The 20,208-nt window shown below is 39.0% G+C and overlaps 1 protein-coding gene across 1 annotated transcript in view; it reads left to right on the top strand.

Moving 5' to 3' along the window:
* Positions 1 to 20,208, top strand: part of SEMA5A (semaphorin 5A) — a 261,292-nt gene that overhangs the window by 167,115 nt on the left and 73,969 nt on the right. The window contains exons 12-14 of the mRNA XM_050891819.1: positions 2,813 to 2,930; positions 9,085 to 9,266; positions 11,763 to 11,906. Of these exons, the coding sequence (XP_050747776.1) occupies positions 2,813 to 2,930; positions 9,085 to 9,266; positions 11,763 to 11,906 (444 nt within the window). The remainder of the gene's footprint in view (positions 1 to 2,812; positions 2,931 to 9,084; positions 9,267 to 11,762; positions 11,907 to 20,208) is intronic.

The raw sequence follows: 20,208 nt of genomic DNA, 5'->3' as shown, positions 1-20,208 counted from the left end.
GGGACAATCAATTAGGACATTATAAAAAAAAAAGGCAAAACTAGAGTTTCTCATATGAGGAATACTTCTCAGACAAAATGTCCTGTTGCTTTGTTTGGAATAGTTCATATGTTTCCAGGATTAATTTATGTATTGTAGTGTAAAGAAAAAAAAAAATTATTGAAGACTGTTAATGCCTCTCATTTTTGGAGGAAGTTCTTCGCACTTATCATCTTGTCATCTGCATGAGGTTAGCTGAGTTATTAACTTCTTAAAATCATAGTTTTCATATGCTCAGTGGACCTTCTTAACTAAATTCTGAAAAGATTCACCTCATTTTATCTTGCTGCAGTGCTCTCCAAACCTGGTCAATTACTGAAATGGCCATGTTCAGTGACCACAGAGTGATTGAACGTGCTTTGTCTCAGCAGTGCAAGGACTCTTCAGCATTTTTTTAGCTTTATTTCTTCCATGAAACTAGGATCTTTTCTGATACCAGGAAGTTATAAGAACAGTCAAAATATGCTTTTAGTGCCCTACTTATAACTTCTAAGTGACTTGTAATGAAAGGTGCAAGCCATTTTGATTTGCCTGAGTGGAAAGTAATGTGGAAACAAAAGCAAAAGAGGAAATGAGGTCTGAGAGCAGAGTGGGAGAAGGATCAGCTTACTCCCAGGAAAGGAGGAGTGTGGGTCTAAGTGAAAGGATACTGACTTTTAAAATATTTTATTTTTTAATAAAAAGTGTCTAAAGCATAACAACTGCATTTAAAAATATTAACACTTGACATAAAGGAATAGTGAAGTTGGAAAAGTGAGCACTTCTACTTTGAGAAACAGCACAGCTAATGTTGCCAATTGTGCATTATGTCAGCCTTTTGTTTTGTTTTGTATTCTTTTTTCATAAAACATGTGCTTTATCAGAGATAAACTGAAAGAGAACACTGAACATCTTGTCTTGCAAACACTGGAAGACCAAGACACTCAAAGCTTTCCATAATTTGCATTAATTGTCCTCCTCACTTTCTAGATAGTTAAATGGAAACATGTGCAGCCTGATTTATAAAAATGCTAAGTGCTCACAGCTGCAAGAGCCATCAGTGGGAACTCTCTTCTGAACACTGAATCCCCTAAACCGAGAGCTTTATCTTTGAACTGGCAGCATAATTAGGGGTACCTAGGGAGTTTTGGCTATTATGTCTCTTACTCTGTGCCCATTTTGCAGATGGGAACTATCCTTCTACATAGTACTGGCAATCCACATTGCCAAGTATACTGTAGAAACTAATTCTTTGAAATTTATAAGCACTAAGAATCCTCTGTGATGGTATTATGGAATAGCATACTAGGGAATGAGTAAGTCTGCATTTTGTTTGACATTAGTGTGGAACTACATGCGGAATGCCAGAGATAAGTAGAAATATGAATAAAACACAGGATTTGTGAGAACAGACTGACAGAAGAGTTGAGGTTGGCAGGGGCCTCTGGAGGTCATCTGGTCCAACGTCCTGCTCAAGCAGGGTCACCTAGAGCCAGTTTCCCAGGACCATATCCAGATGGCTTTTGAATATCTCCAAGGTTGGAAGCTCCACAACCTCCCTGGGCAACCTGTGGCAGTGCTCAGTCACCCTCACAGTAAAAAAGTGTCTCCTGATGTTCAGATGAAACCTCCTGTGTTTCAGTTTGTGCCCATTGCCTCTGGTCCTGTCCCTGGGCACCACTGAAAAGAGCCTGGCTGCCCCTTCTTTGAACCCTCCCTTCAGGTATTTGTACATATTGATGAGATCCCCTCTGAGCCTTCTCCAGGCTGAACAGTCACAGCTCTCTCAACCTCTCCTCATAGGAGAGATGCTCCAGTCCCTTCATCATCTTTGTGGCCCTTCACTGGACAGATGTGAACAGACAATTAAAGAGAGAATGATAATGCCCATGGATTTGAGTTGAACAAGAATGATCAGTCTAGCATTTTTTATAATCTAGACAAAATGTCTGAATTTATTATTTTTATGTGTAATTTATAGGTATTTTTACAAGTGTTAAAACAATTATATTATGCTTCACTACGATGGGACTTCCACCTCCTTTCTTATGGATCTTTAGCTATGAAGCTGCAGACCTATTGCCTGGACTGTTAATGCTTGACCTACCAGTAGCAAGAGAAGGCTGCCATTTAACAGAGAAAAGAACTTCTGTTTTTGTACAGTGGGTCTTTCAGAGTCTGTAGGAGGCTGGACTACCATCCTTCTCTCTAACCTTCTTTTTTCCTACTCATGTGCCGCTAGGAGGGAATGTCTAGGGCAGCATGTGATCTGTAAGAGGTGTGATGGCAGCCACCAGCACCCCTTTAAACTTACTTCCAGGTATTCTATAGCAGTGCAGAAAACAAATCAGAGGGTTTTCTAATTAATTTTCAGAAAGTAGACATTGTCATCTGATTTCTGACAAAGATGATAACTATAATTCCAAAACTGATAGAAAAGACTAAGAACTGTAACTCCTGAAATCTTCTTTACTTGGAGCAGACAACATACGCTTTTTATCAATTGCTGTAATTCTCTAGTAATTAAGTACAATAATCAGTCTTGACGACATACCATGCATGCAGCCAGAAATTCAGCTGTGCACTTAAAAGAAATTGTAGCTTTGTGTAGGCATTCAAATGCATTTTTCTTCTGTTTTGTCATTTCATCTGTGCCATACCACAACAGGGATCAATTTCACTGTCTGTTTTAGGTCTATGAAATATGAAGAGATGCCACATAGTTATTTAGAGATCTTTGGCCAGTACAAATGAAGATTAATGTTCGTATTTTCTGATTGGTTTTCATTCACAGTGCATGCATTGGATCCCAAGACCCTTATTGTGGCTGGGACATGGTGATGAAGAAATGCACAACGCTGGAAGAAAGTCTGAGCATGAGTCAATGGGAGCAAAGCATTACTGTGTGTCCAGTAAGTCTAAATACATTCATGTATTTCTTGAAATTTTAATTCCATGTGAATTTCATTAAAATGAGCTGGCATAGATTTTTCAAGCTCAGAAAAACTGTATTTAATGCCATTTTCGTCAGGCCTTCCCATCAGATTTTAACAGGGTATTTAGTTTCTTTTCTATTTCTTATCAAACTGCTTATATAACATGATCAAATTATTTATAGTACTTTCAAAGGCTAGTTGTTTTTTACCTCTAATGTCTGTGTTCCCACCTTGAAAGCAAATGTTCATTAAGATTAGAGATATTGACATTTTTCTCTGCAGGATTTTTTTCCGTTTTGTACTTTGAAAAAATTCAATCACTATTGGTATAATCTTTTCTTTTAGGATCATTATTGCTAATATAAAAGGCCATATAACATCTTTCAAAGTCCATGAATTGGAAGAGTGAATTGTATGAGTTAAGTCTCACCCACATAAATGACAGGAGAGATAATTATAAACTTAGTGTTAATATTTACAGTGGCTTAACACTTCTCTTTAAAAATGATTTTGAATAAATTTAACATAATAAAAAACAAACAACAAAGTTGATTTATATCTCTGCTTTTTAATGTGTTTCCAGTGTTGTTTTAATATTGATTCTTTTCCCTCACTCCAAAGAGCACAAAAAGAGGGTTAAGAAGAACCTTCCTTGTGCTACTAAGCTCTTTCCTTTGGAGACTCATGCTGCTTTGTCTTTGCCTTCTGCCCATGAAGAGGGAGCCTTTCCAACTCAATTCTGCTTTCATCACTAATAAGGACTTCTTGAACTTGTCCCCACTTGCCACTGGAACACGTGCATCTATGAATTTATGCTAATACGACATCCATGTTCTATTCTCCATGTGTTTAACAAGCTCCTTTTAACATCTTACTGATACTCCTCTCTCTTAAGCTGGGCTTTGTTTAGTGAACTAGAGATGTGCAAAATTAGTACAAAGTTCTTCCAGTTTTCACTTGTGATCTCTACATGTGTTGCAGCAGCCTCATAGATACAAATCACTACACTGATTCTGAGGTCCTTGAGAACTAGCTCCTGTGTTCTGACTGTCTGTGTTTGACATTAAATAGTAATTTTTTAAATGATATCTTGTCCTGTCCTTTGCATCCATGCTCTCACATAGTGGCTTAATAAAAAAGGCTTGCACTGGATTCATCTGCGTTAGCATTTTACCTCAGATCAGGAGCAACTTTGGGGCAAATACTCTGATTTTTCCCACCTACTGTTCTTTGGTTCGCTTCACAAAGCAGTCTTGAAGCACACAAGCCACATTACTTTCAGATGAAATTAAACCAAAAATGTGCTCCAACAACTACTAGGCATTTGATCCATGGCCAGAGTGAGTCCAAAGTAAAGCCCACAAAATACATATGGTGTATGTGTCAAGTCTTCAACACCAGCTGTTTTATTTTCCAGATTTGTAGTTTATGTGCATACCACTTGCTAATATAGACATAGCCGTTGTCTCACCGAAAGTCTGGATTCAGTCACTAGTGCAGTCCTCGCCTCCCTGATTGGCAAGTAACTAGATGCACTGTACAGTATATTAATTTCCAACTACATGGAGTATATCATATCTCCCTGTGGTAATCCCACAGGCTAAATGTGGTTATGTGGAGCGTTTACTGGTGGCCTGGTTGGGTTGGTGTATTAGGAAGAATTACTGGAATGGGTTGGTTGGTTGATATTTGCACGAGCAGTCTGCCTACTGCTTAGCCTTTGAATTCTGGCATTAGCCCTTATTTTCTTTCGTAGATACAAAACATGAGGCCAAGACGGGGTGGAGCGGGAGGCAGGAATGGTTTAGAAAGCAGAATTCAATTCTGTTCCGTTCAACTGGAAAAACAATTATTTAGTATCTATTATATGACAGTTGCATAGGATATGACAGTCTAGTCAAAGCAGGGGAGCACCAAAGGATTGCTCAGAAATTCATCCACAGCTGTGAGACTTACACTGCATATCAGAGATGAAAAGATTTAGTGAGCTTCCAAAGGAATTTTGGAGTTGAGCAGATTGAGGTTGCATAAGATAAGGAAAATTTTAGAATTAACTGTCTAAATTGAAAAGCGTGGTTTTACCATTTTACTGTCTTAAACCCCTGAACTCTAAGTAACACATCATTGAACAAATTTGAAAACTTCATAGAAACTTTCCTTTAAAATAACACTGTATTCTGGCAAACTGCAATCAATTACCATTTTGCTTAGCGAGGCTTTCAAATATTTGGTTTTATAGCATTTTTATGTGCTGTATTCACAGGATATGTAAGCCAAGATGTAATGAATTTCATTTTGTAGGCAACTGAGCTATGTACATCCTTGACATCTGCTATATACTTTTAAGATAATGTTGCAGGCAGAACATAACAGAATATTAGAAACCTTCTACCCTCCCTCTTTTGGTTCCAATTGGTTCCAATATCTTAATTGTTAGTAAAACTACACCGATCTTTTTAACGCTATAGAAAATTTGTCAGATCAATGCCTGATGAGTTTCTTCTAAACTCGGATCAGAGAGAGGCCTGTTTATACACTAGTTTAGCCCAAAATTAAAAGTGTGACCAGTTGCACTTGAGAAATTATTTCCTAGGGAATTATTCATATATCTGAATATTTATTGGCATGTCATGGTAGAGCAGGGGGCTAGGAGAGGTAGCTGAGCATCTATGTTACCGTCTCTCTGAACTTCGAAGATTGTTTGTGACAAATATGGTTATTTTGGTTATCTTGCTTTGATTTAATTCTCAAGTTAGTTTTTTAGGTTATTGTTTCAGTTGGCATGAGTACACCAATTGTGCATGAATATAGATAGTAATCAATGCTATGGCACATATATCTACTTTGAGCTTCTTCCAGTTGGTCAGATATCCCTATTATTCATCCAGTATTTTTTATAGTAAGGAAGGTTCATTGTTTTGCCGAAATATTTTCCAGTGGAACCACTTGCAATCCATCACATAAAAATACACTGTCTGACATTATCAAAGAGCTTTTACAAAGAAAGTAAAAATAATTTTTTAAAAAGTTGGTTTTTTGTTTTTCCCCCACATAAGTATATGTCCTGGTTTTGGCTGGGACAGAGTTAACTCTCTTCTTAGTAGCTGGTACAGTGCTGTGTTTTGGATTTAGTGTGAGAATGATGTTGATAACACTCTGAGGTTTTAGTTGTTGCTAAGTAGCGCTTATCTTAAGTCAAGGACTTTTCAGTTTCCCATGCTCTGCCAGCAAGCAGGTGTGCAAGAAGCTGGGAGGGAGCAGAGCCAGGGCAGCTGACCTGAACTAGCCAAAGGGGTATTCCATACCACGGAATGTCATGCCCAGTATGTAAACAGGGGGTAGTTGGCCGGGAGGTGCGGATCGCAGCTCGGGATCTAACTGGGCATCGGTCAGCGAGCAATTGCATTGTGCATCACAGTTTTTTTTTCTCCCCTCCCCCCCTTCCTTTTTTTTGTTATATTTCTTTTCCTTACTATTATTATTATTATTATATTTCATTATTACTGTAGTTAGTATTATATTTTACTTTAGTTATTAAACTGTTCTTCTCTCAACCCATGAGTTTTACTTCTTTTTTTCCTTTCCTCCTCCTCACCCCACTGGGAGGGTGGAGGGGGAAGCGGCTGCGTGGTGCTTAGTTGCTGGCTGGGGTTAAACCACGACAGTATGCAACATGAAACGGCTTTATTTTTACAGCTGCATGCAGGGAAAGAGTATAGTATGGGATCTTACCTGAATTCATTAGCAGCTTCAGGAAGTACTCCAGAGCAACTGAATTCTACACAAAGTAATCTCAAACCAAAGAGCTCGTGGCAGATTTAAGGACTGGGTCACTGAAGATGTGACCTTGACTCAGAGTGCAGAGGCACAAACCAGGAAGACAAGGTGGGTGCAGAGAGGCTCAAGACAAAGAAGATATTGATATTTGGAGGACATCAGGAAGGAAGAAGGGACTAGAGGTATCTGCAGAAGGGAAAGGGTGACAAAAACAGGGTGGTAGAGAGGGAAAGCAGAGTGTAGCTGTGCCAGGAAAGTACAGCCATACTGTCTGATTGATTGTGATTTTCCCCTTGAGGCATGTCAGATGGTGAAAGGTTAATGGGCGTAGGTTCTGGTGAGGGCTAAAAAGGCCCCTCATCAGTACATTTTGCTTTCCTATAGTCTTGTGATGAAATTGTTTGATATCACTTGTGAAAGAGAGATATTCATAGAGAGACAGAGCAGGTGAGTCACAGGCAACAGCAGAGACTGCAGTGGGATGATCTTTACAGGAGTAGGGGAAAAAAACAAGAAAGAGAAACCTGCCATCAGTATGTCCTTCTAAGCTCAAGCTGTCAGCTAAGTTTTATGAATACTTTCCCTGCCACTTGATATAAACTATGGTAACCATAGACAACTGTAGCTTTAGTTTATAAATGTACGTGCAACAATAAAGATGCTTTGGTGCAGCATAGAAATAGAAAGCAGTAAAGACATTTTCACATCTCTGATATTAATTGGATTGGGGACATATCATTGGTAGTTTATGGACTGTATATTTGTTAGACCAGCAGTGTAAGAGAGAATGGGTTTACTTGTCACTTAACAAGAAGTAAGCATTTCCTGTTGTCTTACGAAAAACAACAGTGTATACTCTGCGTGAGCAAAGGTCGGTGAGTTATTTTCAATAAACAGCTGTCAGCACATAGCTGTTCTGTGGAGAAGCTATATCTGTGAAAAACAAATAATGAGAAATGTAATTAATAGTGAAATTATGGAACCTTTACCACAGTGGAAAGAATCAGCCAGAACCCAGTGTGGTAGTGGAAACATGTCTTGTGCTGTAATTGAATCTCTTGTATCTTCAAATTATTAGTGAAATGTATACTTCCTTCACCACTGTTAAAATGAAACAATACTAAAAATACAAAAGGGAGACACCATTTCAGATCATTCATGACAATCTACAACTGTAGTTCCTATTTCAATATATAAACAAATGTTCAAGTGTTACGTTCTTACACATTTGATAAAATATGCATGACTACGACTGATACATATTTATTTTTATGAGTGACTTTAAATGCTATTTAGCCTGCACTTGTTAGTACTGTTGTTTTGACTGAAAGTTAATATGTGACAATCAAAAGGCAAAGCCTTTAGCATTTAAGTGAAAAAGTGGCCATCATTTCCATTTATGATCACAGATTTGTCAAGATTAACACCTTGCTAAAAGAATTGATAATATGAAAGCCTGTCTTTGTTGAGAGAGCTGAATTCCCCATGTCCAGCCCCATTTTCTTTAGAGGTTCCAGTAACCAGGGAGGCTGCTGCAGTTTCAATTAGCACCTTTTGTTTCAGCTGGACAGTAAAGATTTCTTATTAACATGTGTTATGGCTGCATGATAGAAACATTCCAGTCAAGATGAGAATGGTCTGACCCTTCCAGCCAAAGATGTTGAGGATTGACTTCAGCGGGAGCGAACTGTCTCATCATGTAGGGTTAGGTGCTGCTTTTTGAAGATGTTTTTAGGATTTATACATATAATTACATCTAATGTTTAGAGAGGGTCATATTTAAAATCACATTTCACTTTTATGAAGTGGTGCTATGTGATATGTGCTTCAAAAAACTGTTGTCAAAAAAACACTCATCATGGAGATTTGAGTTTGATTCATCCAGTTTTGTTACCCTGGACTATTATCCTCTGCTACCTCTTCCTTTTGATCTAGATCTGGGTTTCCACAAGCGTTCTTGCACATGCTGTTTTACAGTCAGTATCCAGGTTCCTAATCCCAGGTAAATTTTAGGAAATAGGGAATGCTGTCATCAGAAGGTAATCGAGAAAGTGAAACTATACTTTTTACTGAATCACTGTAGGCAAGCACAGTTGCGAAAGGTAACCGTTAGTTGTGAGTATTGTTATTGCTATAGTGGTGGCATGCAGTGGCCCAGATCGGTTGGAGGTGGTGGGAATTATGCAGCTACAGGAATTACAAGGGGAGGTTGCTGTCTGGAAGGTATACCTCTCCAGTGGAGGCTTTTATTGTTGGTGGCTGAAGGCTGTACCTCCAGGTACTGCAGAATTAAGAGGTTGTATGAAGGAACTGTCAGGCCTCAGGTAAGCCTTTCTGTTGTGTTTGTTTCTAGATGAGGAATCTGACAGTGGATGGGCATTTTGGAACATGGTCACTGTGGAAACCTTGCACCCACACTGACGGTGCCAGTGTTGGCTCCTGCCTCTGCAGGACACGTGTGTGTGACAGTCCTGCTCCTCAGTGTGGAGGTTGGCTGTGTGAAGGACCAACCATGGAGATTGCCAACTGTTCCAGGTACACAAAACAATTTCAGGTTCTATCATTTATGGTTTAAAAGTTTTTAACTTAATCAGAATAGAACCTACCCTTCGAAATCTCATCTGCAATCCACCGATCCTGTTTTGTGCATAAAACAGCTCATAGCAATGGCCACAGCAAATGAGACATTAGAAAGTATCTCTCAGACTTCGTGGGAGAGAGAATGAGCCAGATGGCAAATAGTGATTTCGAATGCTGTGTATCAAATAATATTGTCCTCAGCTAATTTTAACAAAAGCTCAGAAAGAAAAAAACTCAATGTTAGGTAATATCCATAGTATGATACTTTTTCTCAGTTCTGTAAGTCATAAACCTCTTTTTCTGTAAGTCAGAACTGTTTACTTTTTTGGAGGTCTCATGTCACCATTGTGTTCCCCCATTCTGCCTTGGGAAAAATGTTTTCGTTATATCTTTTGCTTGTATCATGACATCTAGATCTATGACCAGTCTGTATGCCACTCTTTAGTCTTTGTCAGGCATGTAATCACTCCCAGAAAAACAGTGAGAGCAGATAATTTCAAAGAGACTCAGAACACTGCGTATTCTTAACTACATTAGGAGTTCATGTTTACATCATTATATATACTTTAATTGCAAGATGAAACTTATATACAGGTGCATTCTGCTTATTTTCAGTGATTCTTTCTGCTTTTTGTCTCTGCTGGTTTTTGGGGTTTTTTTTTAAACATCAGAAGCACATCATGGTAGTGAATAAAACTGATTATCCTGCACAAGATAACTGCAAGCTCTGTAAGTGGAAATAGTCAATTTTAGGGAAATTATTAAAAACATAACAATATAATATATAACATCAGACCAGGAGAATAGTAGAAAAGCGTGCTGTGAGATACTGAACAAGCAAACAACAGCTATTTCCTGTCAGGTTTAGAAGGGAATTTGGAACATGATTTGGGTCTTGATTCACATACTACCATTGGCAGTATTACACTGCTATTTTAACATCTTACTTCTGTTAACACTGCTATATTAGTAATTGATTCCCAGAATTTCTGGATATCCAGATATTTTGTTCATTTTACCACTTAGGTCAGACATTGCACTGACAGAGATCTTATTATTTTGTCTGTGTTACCAGTGATAGCTGATTATTTTTTTCAAAAGCTTTTTTTCTGTTATCAACTCTTATATCCCTTATAATAACAAGACATCAAGATGAGTGAAATTTAAATTGATAATATTTGTGATAAATTACTTGAATAATCTTATGTCATTTTTATTACTGGATTTAATTAGTTTTCATTGTTAAAAAAAAGTGATTTCAAGATCATGTAAGGCACTATTTTAACTTTTGGTTTTATGATGAAACCTCAAGAACTCATTATAGTTTAGTTTTATTTTTCTTGATTTCTGTTTGTCTTCTACCAATACAGAAACTGCAAACTAGCCATCAAAAGGTTTTGGGAACTGCTGAAGTGCATCATTTTTTGCTTAGGACAGGGTATGAAATTCCTTTTGAGATGTTTGGTCTAGTATATTTTTTCCTAGGGTATATTGGGGAGGGCAGGAGTGTCCTTTCCAAAAGTTCACAAATGCAGGGTACAGCATGTGAAGTCTGTTAGCTTTTTTGTTACATTACAAATAAGGTATTGGTGCCTTATAAGAGTATCCTGTTGAAATTGCGAACTAATGCATTTTGACACTTACTACTCTTTTTCCTTTAGAATCATAGAATCATTTAGGTTGGAAAAGACCCTTAAGATCATTGAATCAAACCATTAACCTAACACTGCCAAGTCCACCACTAAACCATGTCCCTAAGCACCACTTCTACACATCTTTTAAATACCTCCAGGGATGGTGACTCAACCACTTCCCTGGGCAGCCTGTTCCAATGCTTGACAACCTTTTCGGTGAAGAAATTTTTCATAATATCTGATCTAAACCTCCCCTGGTGCAACTTGAGGCCATTTTCTCTCGTCCTGTTGCTTGTTACTTGTGAAAAGAGACCGAGACCCACCTCACTACAGCCTCCTTTCAGGTAGTTGTAGAGAGTGATAAGGTCTCCCCTGAGCCTCCTTTTTCTCCAAGCTTTAATCACTTTCGTTTCAGAAGAGGTAGCAAAACTTGACATTTTAATCTCCCTGAAAAAGAGACTCACAAATAATTGGAACAATATGTAATTAAAAGTTATCTTCAGAACTCTGATACAGGAGTTTGCAGATAAAGTTTGCCCGGAATAAAGTGACTGAAAGCAACTAAATAGCTTTGTATCTTCGTACTTTACTTCTTGTGTAATGGAGTCATTTTAGCAGTTGCTGATTACAAAGCATGGAATATGGAAGGATCAGAACACCTTTATTTTAGTTCAATATTCTTTAAGAAATGGAACACGATACAGTATTAATGACTTCTACAGAAATATTAATGGGCCAGATTCTGCTGTCAGTCACACCTAATCAGCCATTCGCTATGTATAACAGATGACAGAGCCTGAGCTTTTTATTCTACCAGAAATGGAGGCTGGACACCATGGACTTCTTGGTCACCTTGTAGTACCACTTGTGGAATAGGCTTTCAAGTTCGTCAGCGTTCCTGCAGCAATCCAACCCCTCGACACGGAGGACGCGTCTGTGTGGGACAGAATCGTGAGGAGAGGTGAGTTATCTTTTTTCTGCTATCTGTTTCAATTTCTTCTGCTCAGCTGTATTCCACAGGACGTTTTCTCCTTTACCTGCCTTGTTTTTCTCTTCCCTTTCCTTTCACTCACTCTCTAACTCCACTGCTGCACAGTAACAGTATTCCCATTAGCAAGGCTGTGGGTCTGCAGCAGTTCTTTCATCTTTCACTTAGCTGCATCCCTCCGGAGTCAGCTGAGAGCTCCTGGTAGTGCCAGAGAATTGTGCTGAAGCAATGTGCTGCTGTCCCTTGAGACCCTGAAAATTGATTCTCCTTGAAAATGGATTGCAGTGTGTTTGAATTGTAACTCGCCCAGCCTCAAGCCCTGGAATTCAGAGCAAAATATAGTAAGGTCACAGCACCATGTAACTCATGCTGTGAGTTCATTTTTTTCTGTCTTAAATGAATTAAGCATCTATATAACATGAAAGAAAGTTTCAAGGGCTTTGTTTTATATTCAATAAATATAATGCACCTTGAACTCAAATATCTTTTAGTAAGGTTTCAGGGTTTTTTGAAATTGTTTGTATATATATTAACCACTGAGCAGATCAAGTCAGCTCAGATTTTGATTTCACCATCTACTGCTTTGGCACTGGGCTGGGTATTTTGTCACTAGCTCAGAATGTAAAGTTCAGGCCTCTGATTCCATTTTACATACACCCTAATGTCTCTAATTTGTGATTTGTGTGTTAGGAATTTTAACAGGAATTAAATATTTCTTTAAATCAAACTAGAATATATTCAGATAAACTGCAACTCTTAGATGCATTATGTTGTTTCCTGAGGCATGCCAAAAAGCTAGATAGCAGAAGACTGGTGTTGGTGTAAGAATTTGGAGTACTGTAGTCATCCGTTCCAAGAGATGTATGTGGATATGTTTCCTCTCAATATGCACTTGCAGCTTACTTCAATGTTTCTGCGTGGATGATTTAGTATCCTATATTGCTGTTGAATGAAAACAAGATTCAGTAACCTTTATGATGAGTTTCAGTGAGGGATTTAATTAAACACCGACTCTGGCATTTCTTCAGATGAAGAGATTCCATTGAAGGGAAGTTGCATCACACGTTTATGTATTAGCAGATCATCAGGGACCTGATCTTTCTAACTCTAAAGGTAAAGGGTCAGTATCACAGAACATGCAAACACTTCTTGCTGTTTCAGAGCCATGAATATTTACCCTTTCATCGCAGAGGGGAGCATTTTGTTATTTTCTAAATTGCTTTCTGAAAATAGGTTGCCCAACAAAAAAGCCATCACCACCAAATGTAGATTGTATCTGCTGTTACAATAGCTCTGTCCCAGCATGAATAACAGTTATTGATTTTCTTGAACTGAGAGGTCAGTCCAGGGCAGGACACAATGAGACTGAATATAGAATAAAAGAGTTTAGTTTGGATAGACTTTTTGGTGATGGACTATGAATGTTAGTAGTCATTGTTCATCTTAACATGGAATAGAAGTCCAATAAGGAGTTTCAGAGAAATACAGAAAACCATGAGAAATACTTCCATAATTATAGGAGAAAATGTCCAGTATTAAGACAATGAGTGCACTAAAAAAGCAGGTATAAAATCGAAAGTGATACTTACAATGAGTTGAAATAATAGCAGCCTAGAAGGATTGAATTTTGGTATGTAACAGTTCTGAAGGAACAGCAGGCTTATGTTGCTTTGCTTTTTGTCGTGGTTTAACCCCAGCTGGCAGCTAAGCACCACGCAGCTGCTTGCTCACTGCCCCCCCACCCCTGGGATGGGGGAGAGAATCAGGAAAAAAACCTCGTGAGTTGAGATAAAGACAGTTTAATAGGACAGAAAGGAATGAAAAACAATAATAATGATAATAATAATATGACAATAGTAATACTAAAAGAATTAAACTATACAAAGCAAGTGTTGCGTAATGCAATTGCTCACCACTCATTGACCGATGCCCAGTTAGTTCCCAAGCCGCGATCCGCCCCTCCCAGCCAGCTCCCCCAGTTTATATACTGGGCATGGTGTCATATGGTATAGAATAGCTCTTTGGCCAGTTTGGGTCAGCTGTCCTGGCGGTGTCCCCTCCCAGCTTCTTGTGCCCCTCCAGCCTTCTTGCTGGCTGGGCACGAGAAGCTGAAAAATCCTTGACTTAGTATAAACACTACTTAGCAACAACTAAAAACATCAGTGTGTTATCAACATTCTTTTCCTACTAAATCCAAACCACAGCACTATACCAGCTACTAGGAAGAAAATTAACTCTGTCCTAGCTGAAACCAGGACACTTTTGTAGCCTGCAGGTTACTTGTCCTTTCCCTCTTCATCCAGTTCAGCAGTAATCTGGGATGTATATGCCTGTGAGTTTACTGCAGGATGCCTTTTTCTCTCATAGTTCCTCTGTTGCTGTTTCCTGTCTCCTTGAAACACCGTTCACTCTCACCGGCCCTGCACCTTCCTCTCACTCACTAGCTTGCTCACAGCTGATCTTCCTGCCTCTACCCTGATTTTGTTTAAGTTATGCATGATGTGTGTTGTTACTTTTAAAGCTCTTTTTTTAAAAGTACTTTTAAAATTTATTTCCAGAAGGTGTGGTATGTTAGCAAGTATTGTTGTATAATTTGTAAAAAAGTTAGAGGGATGAGGCATCAGTTATTTGACAGGATTTTTGTCAATGTCAGGCCAAGTACTTGGATAAGTCTTTTCAGAGCTGTAAAAAGCAGAGAGTCCTGAGAAACTCACCAGCCAGGTCCCATCCCACCACCCCCAGCAGAGGAGCCAGGCAAGCCTGGAGATTGTGGCCAGATCCAACCAAGAGTCTAGATCATAGGTGATATGGTGATGAGGCAGGTCTGAGGTCCAGCTGGGAAGCCAAGCCACAGGCCAGGGTTAGGATCCAGTTCAGTGGTCACCGGGCAGGTCTATAGCAACAGGGCCAAGGCCAGTCGACACATTGAGGTCTAGACCAAGGGGCTCCATGGTGGGCCAGGGACAAGGTCCAGCACTTCTCCAACAGCACGGCTCAGGCAGGGGTTGAAGGTCCCTGGCAGAGCTTAAATAGAGCTCCTGGGCCCACGGGTGTTGGTAGAGGTCCCAGGTGAGGCTGGTTGGGGCCATTAGAGCTTTATGAGTGTCCTCAGGGCTCTGACAGCTTGTAGAGAATTTTGAGCTGTGAGGGCCATGGAGTACCAGTATTTACAGTGGTCCTAATTCACTGCTTCACTCCAGTACCACTGAAGTTACATCTGCAGCAAGTGGAAACAGTTCCTTTGAGAATTGGGCCCAATACATTTAGGCAGGCTGAGCAAATATTCCACATGCAGTAACTCCTAAGAAACGTCTACCTTGGTTTTGTATCCACAGTACCAATAAGCAGCTTCTCAGATTTTCTCATTTAAATTAATCAGTGCTTATAAATAGCCTAACATTTTACTTTCTTAATGGCCCAGCTCATATGTAAAATGAATATATGTGTAGTCTTAGTAAAAATTAGAATTAGTTGGTTTACACGTTGTGTACGTTTGTCTTTATAAAAGTGCATATTTGCGTCACCTTCACGTGTTCGGGGCATAAATGCGGGATTCAGTTTCCACAGCCAGCATTGTGCCAAACTTTGAAACAGCTTTTCAACAAAGAGTGATTTCAGTAGAAGTCCAGTGCATAACTCTGTAGAAAGCAAACACAGAAAAGGCAGTGTATAGCTGAGGTAATTTCACCTGCAGATGTGAATGCGTGTTCAGTTTGAGAGTATTTGTTCATGCATTAAGACCTAAATTGTCTGTCTAGGTTATGTTTGTTTTACCTCATGAAAGCCATGATCCTATCATGGCTAATGTATCAAGCAGCTCTGTGCTTGCTGGTCATTCCCTTGAAATCAATGGCAATATTTACCAATTTAAAGTGTTGCAGATAGGTTAAGCTGTTGCATGCTCTGCTGCTAAAGGGGTGTGGAGGGGTGGAAAACAGTTGAGAGATAGCAGCAAAGACTCATATTACAAAGCAAATTCGCCTTGTAGAAAAAGGTCAAAAGTGCAGCTGATGTGCGTTTAGACAGACTATGGAGAGGGAGCAAAAACAGTATTTTAACAAAATTCGTTAATCAGATAAAATAATTTCGTAGTTAAGACTCCAGATGGAAGATATCCTGATGAATTCCTTAGGGGCTTAAAAATTTCTGTTTTTTCCTGTATGAGAAATATTCACCAAAGCTGCTGGAAAACTCTCTAGGTTTTAGTTTAGAGTCTATAGTATCCTGTCTTGACTTTTTCATTGAGTGAAAATATTTGTCCTCTTCTTTCTGTGGAAATACTGTAGATATGGGCTCATTAAGTCCACTGGTCTCCCTCCTATCTGTGCAGAAATGAGAGACATTAGAATGAGAATCCCTTGCTTTTAGTGAGTGTAGTTATCTTTTATTACATAGAAAAAAAAGAAAGAAAAAAAGCATGGCAAATCAGAAGCAGAAAAATAAATTGGCTGCAGATGAGGAGTAAATGTTTGAAAGCCCTGGAAATTTTGGGGTGTATAAGAAGATTAGAAGCAGTAATATTGTCACCTTCTTTTTGTACACAATCCTCAGCAGATATTCAGAGCTTTTGGGCTGGTTTCCATGAGAAGGAGGAACTGCTGAGAGTCAAGTGCCTGCTCTGTGTAGCACTGCTTGTTTCCGAGCAGTGCGAATAAACCCGGTCCCCTTCAGCAGAGCAGATCAAACACCACTAGGCTTTGGGCTTGCTTGCGCTCCCATGGCTGTCTTGTCTGCTGTGAACTGTGTGCTCCCATCCTCCTTGCTTTCTCTACTCCCTCCTCTTCTTCCACCGAAGCCCCTGGGAGCACATGCCCCGGCCCCCGCCACCTTCCACAGTCTCCTGGGTGGGGATTTCTGTTGATTTAGCAATCTCAATCTAGTAAGGCATGTGTGTGCGTCATGTGTCTGCCTTCAATTAAAGGAATCCAGCATTCCCATCAACCTCAGAATAGTCTATGCTTCTCAGTAAGTCACCAGCTGGTAATCACGAGTACCCACCACATAACAGTATATTGCATAGGAATGGGCAGACAGTGATGAAGGTTAGTTTGTTTTTCTTAAATACATGCTAGTATAATATGGTTCAAAGTTAAGAACTATATGTTTATATTAAATAGCATCTCTCTGTGGAATAAAAAAGACACATTTGTAACTGTCAGGCTGTTAGCCTGTGGTACTCAGTGCTGCATGGCAACACTGAAATAAATTGAAGTTTTACTAAAGGTTGAGATCTTCATAGGAACAAGAATAGTAATTCCAGTTGTACTGGAATTGCCTGAAGTAAAAATTAAAAAATTACTGTAGGAACTAGCGTTTGTGGACACAACTGGACAGAGGATGTTCTCCCTTTCTCCAGTATGACAATTACTTTATTAGGGCATTTGAACTTGGATTCACTGCAAGGGGAAACAGGAAGGGTCACTGTACAAAACTCACATTTCTCTAGGCTGTTCCCCCTTCTGACCTCATTACAGTTAGATTAGGGGAGAGGGCAGTGGTTTCACAGATTCAAGTTTCTTGCATTGCGTGTTTTGTTGAATTACTATAAAATGTTAGCCCTGTGGGTCCTGAGAACAAAATTAAGAGGGGAAGAAAGAGCAAAAGGGAAAAAGGGTTACTGAGTGACTTGAAATGCCGCCAAGAAGAGATATAATGAAACTTGGCTCAAATCCCCATGCTGTAGCTCAGCTCTCAAGGATCAATTGCAGGGATGTCTCTAGCTGTGAAAACATACCTGATGTTTTCAGAGGCTGGCTGGCTGAAATGAAAATAAGATTCTACTTGTATGCTGTGTTGTGGGGGTTTTTTTCTTTTCCTGAAAAAAAGGAAAAATTTACACTCACTTCTGTTGTTGAATTTTTTAAAAAAATGTTTTCCTGAATTGAAGTTAAGTAGCTTACATAGACATTTTAGGGCTTTTTTCAGTTTCATCTTGTAGTTTCAACTGCATCTTTAAATAGTGTTGGTTAACAGAATTGCCAGCCTTTGAAGTGCTTACTGTGTCAGTTGTCAGGTTTCTTTTCTGTCTTCCGCTTAAGTGAGAGAGCAGGTGATAGGGCACATTGACACTAAAAGAGAAACTGTATAGTGTCATGAGTCTTATCTAAGTGAGATTTGTCACACCTAACTTCAGGTGTCCACGAATGTGAGTGCTTATGTGTGAGTCAGGTGTCTGAACTTCCACTACAGTCTGTAGAATTCTAGTCAATATAGGCTGTGGAAAACAGAGCCTTCCTTCTACTGTATATTCCTAAATTTGGTCAAATTAATCATTCTAGTCTCCATAGCTTGCGTTGACAAAATTTCCATTGGCTGTAATGGGAGCTTAGATGTCTGTCTCCCACGCAGCCTTTATAGTCAGTGGAGAGAAATCAGTATATTGAGGGCTGTATTTCTATGACCTACATTAGACTTTTTTTTTAGGGTGACATAAATCATGTTTTTAAAAGGACTGTTTCTCTCCATGAACTGTTGCTGAAGTTTAGTTGACTACTTCATTTATAGACAGCTACACTGTACATGCCTATATTTTAAGGCGAGATGAGTCCCACCCTTAATTTTACTTTTTGCATGGCTGAATATCAGTAATTGTTAACTTCATGGCAGACTTGCTTTATCCTATGTGTGTGTCCCAAATTAACTTAGCACATCTCCATTAAGAACTAATGAAATTATGCAAAATATGTACTCATTTGAGTAAATAAAAAGTGATATTACATCTCTGTTTCATTGGGTACACGTTCTTAACAAATGATCACAAACTATCACAAACATTCACATAAATGACTGCATATGACAAAGAATGTGTGCAGCTGTTGGAGATTTGGGGGAAGAATATCCAGGCGCAGAACATTCCTATGCATCTTTAGTGATGCCATAATGTGAATTGTGAATTGCAAATATTGAACATGCAGGAGGAAAATAAGGTAGTTTATGTATAAGCTACTGTTGAAAAACATTTACCCAAATCATGCACTGAAGAATTCTGAGATAGCAGATTCATAAATACTGAGGGTTTGGGTTTTTTTCCTCAGTTTACTGGTAAACAGCAGATGAGGTCAATACAAGCTGTTAATAGTTTCCTTAACTATACAGAAACACAAACCTAAATGTCACTCCCATATTTATCCCACTCCCAAGCTTTTAAATTTTGATGGAGTTCCTCAGACCTAGGGGCAAATTCTGAACCATAGGCTCCAGCATATGTGATAAACCTACTGTTGTATATAACATACACAAACAACATTTTTTTTCCCACAGAATTCTGAATGCAGATTCCTTGGTAACGAAGAATTAGAGCTTGAGGATCTGAGCTTTCTGAAAAAAAATGTGGTTACGGTTATTCTTGTTGAAAATGACAACAGTTTATACTGTCATTTCTCTTTTTGTAGAAAATGAATTACTGAAGTATTAGAGTCAGTTTTCATTACAGGAGAGTGCAAAGTGATGGAAACTTTTTAGAAGGGCAAGAAGACTGGATTTTGGATGGCTGGTGTAAAAAAATGAGGAAATATTGTAACAGATTGATTTGTTTGTTCAGGACAGTCAGTAGTTGGAACAAGAGCCACCCAGCCGCATCCATAAAATATTAGAGCACTCCTTCAGGGTCATCTGTTTTCTGAATATTTGTTGTGGCTTTGCTTTATCTGCAATAACAGCTTGGTCTCTTTTAAGAGCCCCAGTCACACTTGCTGGTGGCCCAAATCCTTTGGACCTGTGTAGACGGTCCTCACTAAGCAGCATATGCTACGGCTAGAGATATTGGATGGCACGTGCAAAAAATCAGGAATCTTGGGTTTTTACAAAAAATGACAAAAATCATTAAAAGTTGGGACCCTCCCACATATCTGAATGTCTTGTTACAATAATGACAGCTCAGTAGTAAAATATTCCTGCTTCCCTCAAGAACCTAGTAGGCCTCTGAATCAGTTTGCAGCCCACTGGGAAAGCCTTCAAAGATTATAGTAGCTAAAAATGCCCTTTAAAAGATAAAGTAATAACATTATGAAAACAGTACAGTTCTTTATTCCTAGAATCAATGTTTTAGCTTTTATTTCAGCCATAAAAGTGGAGCCACTGTGGAAAGCAAAAAGCAAGTTTAGCTCTCTGAAGAGGAGAGAGATGGATCCTAATCAATGCTTAGCTGGAGACTGATAAAAGACTGCCTGCATAAATGGTTGCCTTCTGTTTGGTTGACTCACTTCTGCCCAAGATATATATTCACAACTGTTTTTAATGAAGTAGCTGTCAACCTTGCTTACGTGCTCGCAGTACA

Source organism: Gymnogyps californianus, chromosome 2, assembly GCF_018139145.2.
Source record: "Gymnogyps californianus isolate 813 chromosome 2, ASM1813914v2, whole genome shotgun sequence".
In the NCBI taxonomy this organism is placed as follows: Eukaryota; Metazoa; Chordata; class Aves; order Accipitriformes; family Cathartidae; genus Gymnogyps; species Gymnogyps californianus.
The sequence above is the reverse complement of the archived record's forward strand: the minus strand, read 5'-3'. Positions and strand labels throughout refer to the sequence as shown.